The sequence below is a fragment of the Malaclemys terrapin genome, chromosome 5 (assembly GCF_027887155.1).
Source record: "Malaclemys terrapin pileata isolate rMalTer1 chromosome 5, rMalTer1.hap1, whole genome shotgun sequence".
NCBI lineage: Eukaryota > Metazoa > Chordata > Testudines > Emydidae > Malaclemys > Malaclemys terrapin.
Genome location: NC_071509.1, coordinates 102,837,918 through 102,851,328, shown reverse-complemented (window position 1 = coordinate 102,851,328; position 13,411 = coordinate 102,837,918). Strand labels below are relative to the sequence as shown.

The following is a 13,411-nucleotide window of genomic DNA, read 5'->3' as shown; positions in this document are numbered from 1 at the left end:
CTGCTGAGCTCGCCACGATGTCCAAACAGGAAATGAGATTCAAACTGCCCAGACAGGAAAAGGAATTCAAATTTTTCCGGGGCTTTTCCTGTGTGGCTGGTCAAAGCATCCGAGCTCGGACTGCTGTCCAGAGTGTCAGAGTGGTGCACTGTGGGATAGCTCCCGGAGCTATTAGCGTCGATTTCCATCCACACCTACCCTAATTGGACATGGCCATGTCGAATTTAGCGCTACTCCCCTCGTTGGGGAGGAGTACAGAAATCGAATTTAAGAGACCTCTATGTCGAACTAAATAGCTTTGTTGTGTGGACGGGTGCAGGGTTAATTCGATTTAACGCTGGTAAATTCGACATAACCTCCTAGTGTAGACCAGGCCTCAGGAATATGTTAGCATTTACTAGGCTAGACATTTTAAAATTAGGAGGCCCATATGACTTATACCCAAGAGTCCTAAAAGAGGTGGCTGAGATGTCTGGCTTCCTGATGTTAATTTTTAATCAATCTGGGTATACCCGGGAAATTCCAGAAGATTGGAAGAGTGCTAATGTATGCTAATATTCAGAAAAGCCAGGCAAGGTGACCTGGGTAATTTAAGTATGAATCAGTTAGCCAAGCATGAATCCTGAGCAAAATAATGGAAAACTGATACAAGATTCAATTAATAAAGAGCTAAGAGTGAGACTATAATTAACAACAGTCAATATGTTTGTATGGAAAATGGGTCTTATCAAACAAACCTCATTTCATTTTTTGATATTTCAGATTTGGTTGATAAAGTTAACTACATAGATGTAATATACTTAGATTTTTGTAAGGCATTTGACTTAATACCTTATGGCATTTTAATTTCAAAAATAGCACTATACAATATCAGTAAAGCACATCTTAAATGGATCAAAAACTGCCTGACAGATCTAAAAAAGTAGTTGTCAATGAAGAATCATCTTTGAATGGGATTGTTTTTTTCTGGGGTTCTCCAGGGATTAGTAGTAGGTCCAACACTATTGAATATGTTCATCAGTGATCCGGAAGTACATAGAAATCATTGATGATATATCTTGCAGATGACCTAAAGATTGGCAGAAAGGTAAATAATGATGGAAATAGAGCAGTCACTCAGAGCAATCTGGCTCACTTGGTAAGCTGGGCCCATTCAAACAAAATTTGTTGTAATACAGCAAAATGTAGAACCAAAGGAACAAAGCATTTATGCCATGCCTATAGAATGTGGGACTATATCCTGGAAAGCAGAGACTCTCAAAAAGATAAGGGGTCATAATGGACAAGCACTTAACGTGACCTCCCAGTGTGATGCTGTAGGAAAGAGGGCTAATGCGATCCTTGGATGTTGGAGAACCAGGGAGATAGCTGTATTATTTTGTATGCATTTTATATGTACTCAGTTTACCTGCTTGATATTATTCTGGCTGACTGCAGGGAGTTAAATCAAAAGAGGCTGTTAGAGAGGAGCAAATAGGAAATGAAACAATGACAGAGATGAGATATGTACAGGGAGAATATGCAGGGTCCTTAAGAGAAACAATCGGTGAGTTAGCCTATTTGCTTGTTGCCAGAAGGGCCAGAGATTGAGATCAAAAGAACACTAAGCAGTTAAAATTCTCTGCATAAAGGAAAAAAGGAAGTAGGCTGGCAGCAGCCACTCAGGGAGAGCAGAACCTTCCATTTTCTATTGGCAGTGCATAATTAGGGCCAGCCTTATGCAGTCATGCAGGGGTATCAGACTTCGCCAAACTTTCCTGTGGCCTCTGTGCATTACCACTTCAAGCATGGTGGGGAGCAGTCACCATGGGGCTGCTACTTTTCTGCCTGCTTAGGTGGGTGGGGAGTGGGCAGAGCCTTGATTCTGCTCCTCCACCATACTGGAAAACACAAGTGATAAAAATGCCTGAGGGAAAGTAATCTACTGGGGAGGAGCAGTAGCAGATTACAGTCTCACACCTCTCAAGGAGGAAGGTAAGAGCTGGAAAGGAGTTCCTTGGGCTTCTCCTTCTCCATGCACAATGGAGTGTACGTGTGCCCCCTATACATGGATACATGTGCCCCCTATACAGGACTGTGCTTAGGCACAGTATAGCTCTCAGAGAGAAGTTTGTAACTCTCACTCTCCACTTATTCCCCCAAAAATCTCACTAGAGCTCTGATATAAGGAACTAGGTATATTTCTTAATAATGGTTACATGAAAATGTCTTGAAGGAGTCATTTCTAGGAGCTCCCGAAGAGTGAAGTAAAGCAATTCCCTATCGGTTACAAATTCAAAATAAGGACTGATGACTGACTATATTGCAGTAAGGTATCGACAGTGTGTAATACAAGTGCAATCTGCTCTATGTACAAGGACAACATTTCTAAAGATGATTTCACTTTCATTTTCACTAGCCATTGTGGCAGAGCCCCAGATCTTCAGAGGTATTTAGGTGTCCGTCTACCTTTTGATGATCTAGGCTAAAATGACTTCTTTAAAATAATTGAGTAAACGGAGTATTCAAGGCTCTTGAAATCTTATGCATTAATATTTACAGCATGCTATTAACTTTGTTCATTCCTGCATATAGTGAGTGCATTGTGCAAAATGTTTGCTAACTATATTAGTGTTAACTTTGAAATAAAACTGTGGAGTAAGAAAGATGATCTGGAAAGTGATAGAACACTATAGACTTCCCTTCTTAACTACGGGATTTTGGTACATGGCTGTGATATATGCAGACTTTATTTTCTAGCTTAATGTCTTTTTAGTTTTATCCTAATCAATCTTCTGCAGACTGAAACACTGAGGATTAAGACATGTTTTGTTAAATGTAGTCCCCACAGGCTATGGAATGTTCCAGTTTCTAGCTACCTGCGGCTGTGGCTCATTTGAGATTAGAAGTCTTTTCAGCATTTTTAAGAGAATATAATTGTATACTTTCATACAGTGCTTAAACAATATCTATATTGTAGTAAGATAAATAATGTATTTAAATTAATTTCAATTTTCATGTTTGAGTAAATAGTCTTTTTTTCCTATTTATCAATCAGTATTTTATATTATCAGTTGAAGTTGAAATTCCGTATGGATGGTGTTTGATTGAAAGTAGACCAAGTGCACCTCTGCCTTTCTTCCATCAAAAAGCCAAGGGGGTAGAAGAATAGATTATGATTTAGCAATCATCTTGGAATAAGGTGCCTTGGGATACTAGATACTCATGTTGGTGGGGATTATTGTGGAGGGACAGTCTGGGTGTCCAGGATGATATTCTTTTGTCCCATTTTCCTGTGGTGTTTGGTCATCCCAGAAGCCACCCACCTTCCTTCTCATTAACTTTACTGTGTGTGTCTCACACAGCAACATCTCCAGCAGCCAGCTGTCAACTGTTTGACTTACCAGTCGCTTCAACTGATTACCAGGGAAATTAGGTGTTCTAGTTGTGGACCAGGACACATTGTACTAGTTGCTGTTCAAATACAGAACAATCTCCCTAAGCAACTTGAAATACAAGTATAAGACAAGAAACAACAGATGGATACAGAAACAACGAGACAATATTGATCATCATGATAGGCTGCTGGTGTGCGGAGACCAGAGCCTAACTGTTGTCAACTGTTTTGTCATCGTCTGCGATCCCTCGTCAAAGATGATTTCTTCCACAAGTTTTATTTTTATGGGTCCTTTGGTCATTAAGGAGTCCAATCACTGAGCCACAAACTCATTGGCAGAAGTTTCAGGTTATGTTGGAAGGCAGAGATGGGCCAAGATTGCTATAACAATCATCTGTCCTTTCTTTTCTGGCATTTTTCTGTCACCACGGCAAGGAGATTTTCCTCAAAAGTGATTGTTCCTTCTCTGACAAGTGTTCGCCAGAGAGCCTGTCCTAGGCTACTGTCTCCCAGTGCATGGTATTGATGTTTACATCTCTTGATGTTTATTTGAGGATGTCTTTGAAGCATTTCTTTTGGCCTCCCAGTTTCCTTTCTCCTTTGGTGAGTTGGGCGTACAGCAGTTGCTTTGGTAGGCATGCATCAGGCATGCACACACAGTGTCCACTCCACCTCACTGGTGCTGCATAATCAAGGCCTCAATACTGAAGGTGTTGGCCTCTGTAAGGACACTGATGTTAGTGAGGTCACTCTTGCACTTTATGTTGAAGATTTTTTCTGGAGAAAGTGCTTGTGTTCCAGGTTTTTCAGGTGTTTTCTGTAAGTTACCCAAGTCTTTCACCCATAGGGTTGAGATTACCACTGGTTTATAAACTGAAACCAGTTGGAGAACACTTCAATCTCCCTGGCCACTCGATTACAGACCTAAAAGTCACAATATTACAACAAAAAAACTTCAAAAACAGACTCCAATGAGAGACTGTTGAATTGGAATTAATTTGCATATTGGACACCATTAAATTAGGCTTGAATAAAGACTGGGAGTGAATGGGCCATTACACAAAATAAAACTATTTCCCCATGCTTATTTCCCTCCTCCCCCACTACAGTTCCTCACATCTCCTTGTCAATTGCTGGAAATGGGCCATTTTCATTACCACTACAAACAGTTCTTTTTCTCTCCTGCTGATAATAGTTCACCTTAACTGATCACTCTCCTTATAGTGTGTATGGTAACACCCATTGTTTCATGTTCTGTGTGTGTCTGTGTATGTGTGTGTGTCTGTGTATATATATCTTCCTACTGTATTTTCCACTACATGCATCCGATGAAGTGGGCTGTAGCCCATGAAAGCTTATGCTCAAATGAATTCGTTAGTCTCTAAGGTGCCACAAGTACTCCTGTTCTTTTTGCGGATACAGACTAACACAGCTGCTACTCTAAAAGTCTATTGTGTGTTCTGATGTCATGGTTGTTGAACACAATAGTCGAGACAGTCTGCCAAAGGCAAGGCTGGCAAAGCGGATTCTGTGCTGAATCTCAATGTCTATGTATGCCCTCTGTGAGAGGTGGTTGCCGAGATAGGCAAAATGTTCTACATTTTCCAGTTCTTCTCTATCAATATAGAACTTCCCTGCTAGGTCTGATGATTGACTGGGAGCTGGCTGGTGGAGAGCTCTTGTTTTGACAATGTTTACTGTTAGCCCTAGTCTTTAGTAAGCTTCAGAGAAACAGTTATGGGCTGTTTGTAGATCCTCCTTTGAGTGTGCAACTACAGCACAATCATCAGCTACTGGAGTTCAGTTATTGTTTCTGATGTTACTTTAGTTCTGGCACAGAGGTGAGAGTGGTTAAAAAGGTTGCCATCAGTCCAATATTGGATGCCAGTGCCCTGTAGTGGACTGTCTTGGATTAGCGTTTTCATAGTTGCTAGGATAATGGAGAAGAGGATGGGTGCCAGTACACAATCTTGTTTTACGCCAGTTCAGATGCAAAGAGCTCAGCGGTAGAGCCATTTCACAGGATGGAGGCAGTCATCTGGTCATGGATGAGTCTTACAATAGTGCTAAATTTGCTTGGGAAGCCAAACTTTGACATGATTTTCCACAGAGCCTCACAATTTACAGAATTGAAGGCTTTGGTCAGATCGATAAAAGCCATATACAATTCCTGGTGATGTTCTTGATGTCTTTCCTGGATCTGCCTGGCTGCGAAAATCATGTCAGTGGTGCCTCGTGATGGTCTGAAGCCGCACTGGGACTCTGGAAGTACTTGCTCTGCAAGAGGGAGCAGGCGAATCAGTAAGATTCTATTAAGAATCTTCCCAGTGATGGAGAGAAAGGCAATGCCTCGATAGTTGCCACAGTCGGCCTTGTCTCCCTTTTTGAAAATGATGACGATGTTAGCATTACGTAAGTTGGCAGGGATTTCTTTGGTGCGCTAGATTTTGAGGATCAGCAAATGAAGTACTTTCAGTACTTCAGCTGGTATGCCATCCGGACCTGGAGCTTTGTTCTTCATTTGCTTAACTGCTTTGCAGACCTCCTCAGGTGTTGGTGGTTTGGCAAGAGCTTCCCAATTTGGGTATGGAGAGATGGAGTCAATGGTGTTATCAGTCACAGTTGAATCTTGATTTGGAAGCTTTTGGAAATATTCCTTCCAGTGCTCTTTGATGCATTCGTTGCCTTTAAGAAGCATGCTACCCTCTTCAGATCTCAGCAGTGTGAGGCCACATGCGCTTCATCCGTACAAGGTCTTTGTCTCAGAAAAAAATCTGCATATCATATCTGTCAGTAAATGCTTGGATTTATTTTGCTTTGTCCTCCCACCATTTGTTTTTGATTTCTCAGATCCTCTTTTGAACCTCCGCTTTAAGCTGATGGAAAGAGCTCTGCTTCTGACTGGATAATGGATGATTCTGCCAGTTGCATAAAGCTTTCCTGTTCTGGTCCAGGAGGGCTGTAATCTCAGTGTTTTTGTCATCTAACCAGTCCTGATGGCAGCAGGTAGCAAGGCTGATGGATTCTTCATAGATGGTCTATTTTAGGACTTCCCAGTCTTCTTTGACGCTTGTGTTATCATTTCCAGGTATGCGTGTGGTCAGTTTTTCACTAAGGTGTGCTTTGAAGTTCTCTTGGTGACTTGAGGATTGAAGTTTTTGAATGTTGTATTGCTGTCTGTGTGATTTGAATTGCTTTCTGTGTTCTGGTGCTATCCTGATGGACATGACTGACCTCACCACACAGTGGTCAGTCCAGCAATAGTCTGCTCCTGGGTAATTTGGATGTCTTTTAGATCCTGCATTCTTACAATTACTTAGTTTAGGAGGTGCCACTGTTTTGAGCGGGGGTGTTGCCAAGATGTTTTTTACTTGTTGCTTTGTCTGAAGATTGTGTTTGTGATCTCAAGTCCATGCTCTGTGCATTTGCTGAGTAGAAGGATGCCATTGGAATTGGTCTTACCCACTCCTTCTTTCCCATTGGTGCTGTTCCATACCTTAGAGTCTCGGCCCACTCTTGTGTTAAAAGTCCCCTAAGGAGATTATCTTGTCTGTTTTTGGAATGGATGACAGACTTTTGTCAAGGTCAAGGGTTTTATAGGCCTCATAAGAAAGAAGAATTTTAAAGATGGAAGTCTTCTCTGTTCCTGATTGGAGCTTAGAAGCTAGCAGACTGCAGCAGGAGTGAAAGCAGTTCCTGTCAGGAAAAAGATCTTAACTTTTGTCCAGGCAGGGGTGGAGAAGAGAGGGACAAGAGGCTTGTGCGAAGAGGAAGAGCATGAGAAGATATTGGAGATGGGAAAAGGCATAAGACAGACCTAGAAATGAGGTAAGAAGAGAGAAAATGAAAGAACAGAAGGATGATAAACACACAAATCATTAGAAGAATAAGAAATAAGGGAGGACTTGGAGCCAGGAGAAGTGGGAAGAACAGTAGTAAAATATACAAAAAGAGCAAGGCAACAAGGGAAACAGAGTAAAGATATACACAAAGGATGGGGTATGGCAGGAAACTGTATACAATAGAGGTGGGAGAGACAAGGATGGGACAAAATGGCAATAAGGAAAAATGGTTTGTAAACATGTATGCTCTACAAATGGCATTGTTCCCTGCAGCCCTGGCAGGCACTGAGAAAAAGGCTTGTTCTGCTACTAAGGTGTCATACCTCAGAATCCCTATTTCTTTTCAGCAGCAGCCTGCTGGCCTTCGCCAAGTATACAGACTCAAGGAATTTGACTCCACTTGGCTATAATCTAAACATATTAGTGCACCAGCATTTTGACAGAGGCTTCCGTCTATAGTCTTGCTGCATATGCAATGGAAGTCACTAAAAAGTTCATCATGCTAACTTACCAAGAGACCATGATACAGTTCTTAGAAGAGAATAGTCTGCCCCAAGGTCCAATGATACATTGATGGTTGGATATTTAGCTTTTAGTGCCCTCCTCTGTAAGTGAGAATTTGGCTCACAGAATGCCATTTGTCTCTGAAATCCGTGTCAGTGAAACAAGCCCTTTTTATTTCATCCACCAATTCCTCGTGTTCAATGACTGATAAAGACCTGAATGCAGTAGAGGTTAGATGCCATCCCTAAGCATTGACAAGGCAAGAGTGAGATTTTGACACAATTATCCGGGCCTTTGTTGCCTCAAGATTAGGTTGACTCAGACCAGTGCTTATGATCTATGCTAGCTTCAAGTAAGATTGTTGGAGGAATTCAAGATGTCGATTTTAACTTATAAAGGCCTAAATGGTGTGACACCTGGTTTCCTGAGAGACTGGCCCTCCCTGTGATATACTGCCACAGTAGAGAACAGCAGTGGTGCTGAAACTGGAGGTCGCTCAGTAGAGGGAGCAGCAGGCAGAGCATTCTCTCTGAGGCGTCCTCTGGTTTTTTGGATAAGAGTCCAGATTTGTTAACCTTCTGAGCACACATCTTTGTTCCCTCATTGTTAAGGCTGCTGTGGATTGAGGTGGGGTATATTTATGGGCAGTCCTTTGTCTGTGCTTATGTTGTAATTTTTAATTCATGGGCTAGGTGCCCACACCACTCATGTATTTTAAATATTTGAATGAATAAGCAGATGGGGGAGGGGTGTCTTTATTATTCTTGTTAAACTGATTTGTTTAACAATTTTCAGGGAGGATAAAGATCAGATCCAATTCAAAAAGCTGATTTAATTATTTGTAAAATATTCTGAAGAAAGAAATTGGAAAAGCAAATAATCAAAAGAAATGTACAATCTTCAGGAGGACAAGTGTGGAGAAGATCAGACACTTGAAGCCTGGAAAAATCTTGAGCTGGAAACCTTCTGATGTGTTAATTTCTGATCTATGCTTCATTGCTCTTCCAAGAAACACCATTTTGCCTCCTGTTTAACATTGTGCCCTTTCTTTTTAGTGTAATGTAGTGTAATTCTTGGAGATATGTCAGGAGACATTTCACGTGGAAGTTGGGTTATAAACAAAGAACTAAGTTTGTAGTAATTGTGCCCTGTATTAAAACAGCTTTGTGTGGTACTAACATGAACTTGAAATCACAGTAATTAATTGACAAACCTAATTAAATGCTCTGTCACTTTTTAAACAAACTGTGAAAAAGGAAGGGAAATACATCTGGTAGCTGACCTTTAACTGGGTTTATAGTTTTGCATGATAGATTAGATTTGTATTCATGATGCAGTTCTATTACAAATGCCCTAAGTTAAGAAAATGTTGATAGAATTCTGTTTCTTACTGCACACCTAGCAGGGTAGAATACTTACAACTTTTAGGCCAGGCTGTCATTACAGAAAATGGAAGCTTTGGTGTTGACTTCAGTATGGATCTTATTTCTCGTTGTTTCACTGTTTCCAAACATTCATTCATTAACTTGTAACATGAAGTTTTTGTGGATAATTGTTTTGGCTTCTGAATAACAATGTTTTTTAGTTGTGACATGAAGATTGGTATTAGATGATACTTCAAGTTTATTGCATTCTTTTCTTTAAAAAAAAAAAAAAAAAAGAAAAAAAAAAAGAAACCTTTCTTGATTTACATTCTATTGAAAAAATAGCTTATAGGACACCTACAGAGAACTCTTGTAACCCAATACCATGAAGATGGGTTACAAATGTAAAATTTTCTGTCAGTCAAATGACTTGTGAAAAATCACACACCCAGTGGAAACATTTGGTTTCTTTCTTTGCACTTGCTTTTTAAGATGTTTCTTGTTAAGATGTATTTTGTTTCTGTTCTAGGAAATTCTAGGAAGAAGTTGATGTGCTCTGTGTGCAATAAGAAGTGTTCCTCGGCTACAAATCTTCAAGAGCATCGAAAGGTCAGTAAGATGAAAGCTGACCCGCAGCAGTCTTTGACTTCACCAAGATGTAAGGCCAGGGAGCATGAGTCACTTGAGAGCTGCTGTAATACAAACTATTGGGTAGTCTTTTTCTTGGTTACAAAAGCAGTGCCTTTTCTTTGATTATGAGTATTTATTTTTGTATCTACAGTACTCCTGGTTTCATTCTAATGTATCTTTTTTACCAAATATAAAATTTCATGTGTGTCATGTTCACATTACCAAGCTCAAACAAAATTGTCTGCCCTCCCCCCCCCCTTTTTTTTGTCTGCAGTTCACAAGGAGGGAAGTGAATCCAAGTGTATTTTAGCCATTAAAGTAAATCTGTGAATCTCTCTTCCTATGCATAAAATGCAAACCAGTTTTGTCTTACTACCCTTTGTGAAAATAACATCACAGTCCTAAGGGTGTTGTATGCAATCTTTTTGAGTTATTTGGTTAGTATAAAAAGTTCCACTTCTCCCCCCTCCCCCCCAAAATGTTTGTGCATAAATTGAAATAGTGTAATCTTTAATAACCTGCACAGAAGGAGTTAATTTCCTGAAAATAATGGAGTTAGTATAGAAATACAGGGTTATGAATATGAGATTCGGAATCCATTCTGTGCAAAGGAAGACCCCGCAAGATTAATTTGATAAATCACCAAAACCCTACATTTTAATGTTTCTACAGAAGCCTACATTTTAACGTTTATCAGATTAACTGTAAGTCTTTAATAATGTCCTAGTTATAATCTAAATCCAGTGAGGAAGTAGATGGTATCAATTAAAATAAGATGTTGCAAGGGGAGTGGTAATCCCTTGTACTAGCTTTTTGTGATTTGCTTGCTAGCATTAATGTTCTCCTGTACTTTTTCTTGAAAAAGCCTTACAAATTCTACCATGCCTTCTCAAACCTAATCGAAATGCATCCTATTTTGTTTTAGCATGGTACCCACAAACCATTGCACACTAAGGTAGCCATATGACCCTGCAAACCAGGAATGTCCCACTTTTGTAGGCATGTCATTGTTAGGCTAGTAGATAAGATCATTACTTTGTCCAAGTTGTTATAAATCCCTGCAGATCCTGCCAGCCAAAGGATCCATTGACAAGCTTTGCCTGTGACACTAATGGCAGATAGACTGAATGCCTATTCAGCCCTAGATCAAGCTTGTCACACATGGAAAATTACAATAGGTTAATAGGAGCAATAAGATGGAAAACAGTAGGGGAATTTGCCCAACATCTTAGATGTATGTGCACACATGCAAGGAGTATAGGGAAGAAAGAGGAGGAACTGGCAGTATTAGTCCATAAAATAAATTATGACTTAATTGCATCACTAAGGCCTGGTCTACACTAACCCCCCAATTCGAACTAAGGTACGCAAGTTCAGCTGCGTGAATAACGTAGCTGAAGTTGACGTACCTTAGTTCGAACTTACCACGGTCCAGACGCGGCAGGCAGGCTCCCCCGTCGATTCCGCATACTCCTCGCGCCGAGCAGGATTACCGGAGTCGACGGGGAGCACTTCTGGGTTTGATTTATCGTGTCCAGACAAGACGCGATAAATCGAACCCAGAAATTCGATTGCCTGCTGCCGAACCAGCGCGTAAGTATAGACATTGAAAGTCTGTGGGTGAGGGTGAAAAGGGGAAAAAGCAGGGCCATGTCATGGCAGGGGTCCCCTATAGACTACCAAATCAGCAGGAGGAGGTAGATGAATTATTTCTAGAACAAATAACAGAAATATCCAAAATGCAAGACCTGGTAGTTATGGGAGACTTTTCCAATAGACGTCTGGGTAGTTAAATTAATACTCCAAAACACCAAATATCTAATAAGTTCTTGGAATGTATTGGGGACAATTTCTTGTTTCAGAAGGTGGAGGAGGTAATCAGGAAGGCAGCCATTTTAGACTTGATTCTGAATAAGAGGGAGGAATTGGTTGTGAGTGTAGAAGGCAATTTAGATGAAAGTGATCATGACATGATAGATTTCATGACTTGAAGTAAAGGAAGGAATGAGAGCAGCAGAATAAGCACAATAGACTTAAAAAAACAGAGTTTAACAAACTCAGAGAATTGCCAGCGAAGGTCCTATGGGAAGAAAATCTAAGGAAAAAAGGAGTTCAGGAGAGCTGGCAGTTTCTCAAAGGGACAGTATTAAAAGCACAACAGCGAACTATCCCAATGCGAAGGAATAGCGCAAATATGTAGGGATAAAATGAGAGGCTAAAGTACAAGGGAACTCACAAGGGACACAAAAGACAATAAGATGAGGTTGTATAATTACATTAGGAACAAGAGAAAGATGAAAGAAAGTATAGGTTCATTAGTTAGTGGGGAAGGAGAGTTAATAACAGATGACATCACGAAGACTGAGATGTTTAATGCCTATTTTGCTTCAGTCTTCTCTTAAAAAAATTAATGGTGATCAAATACTGAACACAGTTAATATTAATAGCAAGGGGAAAGGAACTCAAGTCAGAATAAGGAAATAACAGGTTAAAGAATATTTAAATAAGTTAGCTGTATACAGGTTGGCAAGGCCTGATGAAATTCATCCGAGGGTACTTAAGGAACTAGCCAAAACTATCTCAGAACCATTAGCCATTATCCTGAAGAACTCATGGAGGATGGGTGAGGTCCCAGAAGACTGGAGACACGTAAATGCAATACTTGTCTTGAAAAAGGAAAATCCATGTTGGCTATTTACCCCCTAACTCACAGTGAGTAATACCCTTCCTCCACATGTGGTCTCACTGGCCCCAGTGGCATTGGAGTGAGGTAGCTCAATATGAGTAAGTTTAACAGAAGCTAGCCTTTTTTAAACTATACTCTGCAAAGTTAATCCCTCAGGTTCACCTCTGCAAAGTTATTCAAAGGACTTTTGTCCTTTTTAATAGGCCAAATGAAGATTTCTGAGAGTGTCACTTTTTTAAATGAGGAAATATGATTTGTTGAGGGTACATAGACCTTGATCAGATAATCACAATTCTAAAAATGTCTGACTTTTTAATCCCTCTTGATCTACCCTGGTAGGGGGGTGTGTGCAACCAAATATTAAATTAAACTGTTTCTGTGTGAAGTCATTCTTGATATAGGGAGAGGCAAAAAAAGCTTTTTTTTTCTTTTTCTATGTATAGAAATCTGTTTAATTACCTACTAAGACTGTCACTTTCTTTTTAGGAGAAAAGCAAATTGTGTATAACAGAAGTTCATAAATTGAAATCAGACAGTCACATGGAATTAGATAGCAATCTAGACTCTGATGCATTAATAGTAGTCTACTCTAAAGAAAAACAAACACTCGTCTCCTGAAATAAGGTGTCTTAAATATTCGGGGAGGAATTGCTATATTGTGAGGAGGCAGGTCTGTGGAATTATACAAATCTGAACTTCAACCCCAGAAGAAGAAAAACCAATGAAGCTGAAACAGAATATAGTAAAACCACGTGAATCAATAGGGAGCAGGGACTACGGAATTTATCTGGATAAACAAGAAATTTTTCAGTACAAATGATATCCACTGAGGGGCATAACCTAATTTTGGATAAGAGTTTTTTGGATAAATAAGACTTTTTTGTCCTGTTTACATTGAATAATATGTAAATGGAAGGGCGTGGAAGCCTTGTGGAGTATTATAACTGGGTTTTAGACAATTAAAATATTTAATTTGCTTCAAAATACAGTCATTAGTGCAGCATCAGGT

General features: G+C 40.0%; 1 protein-coding gene across 7 annotated transcripts in view; it reads left to right on the top strand.

The window, feature by feature from the left end:
* PRDM5 (PR/SET domain 5) overlaps window positions 1–13,411 on the top strand; it is a 140,610-nt gene that overhangs the window by 45,241 nt on the left and 81,958 nt on the right. For all 7 annotated transcript variants that reach the window (XM_054031058.1, XM_054031061.1, XM_054031062.1 and 4 more), the window contains exon 8: window positions 9,616–9,695. In XM_054031058.1, coding sequence (XP_053887033.1) covers window positions 9,616–9,695 — 80 coding nt within the window. The remainder of the gene's footprint in view (window positions 1–9,615; window positions 9,696–13,411) is intronic.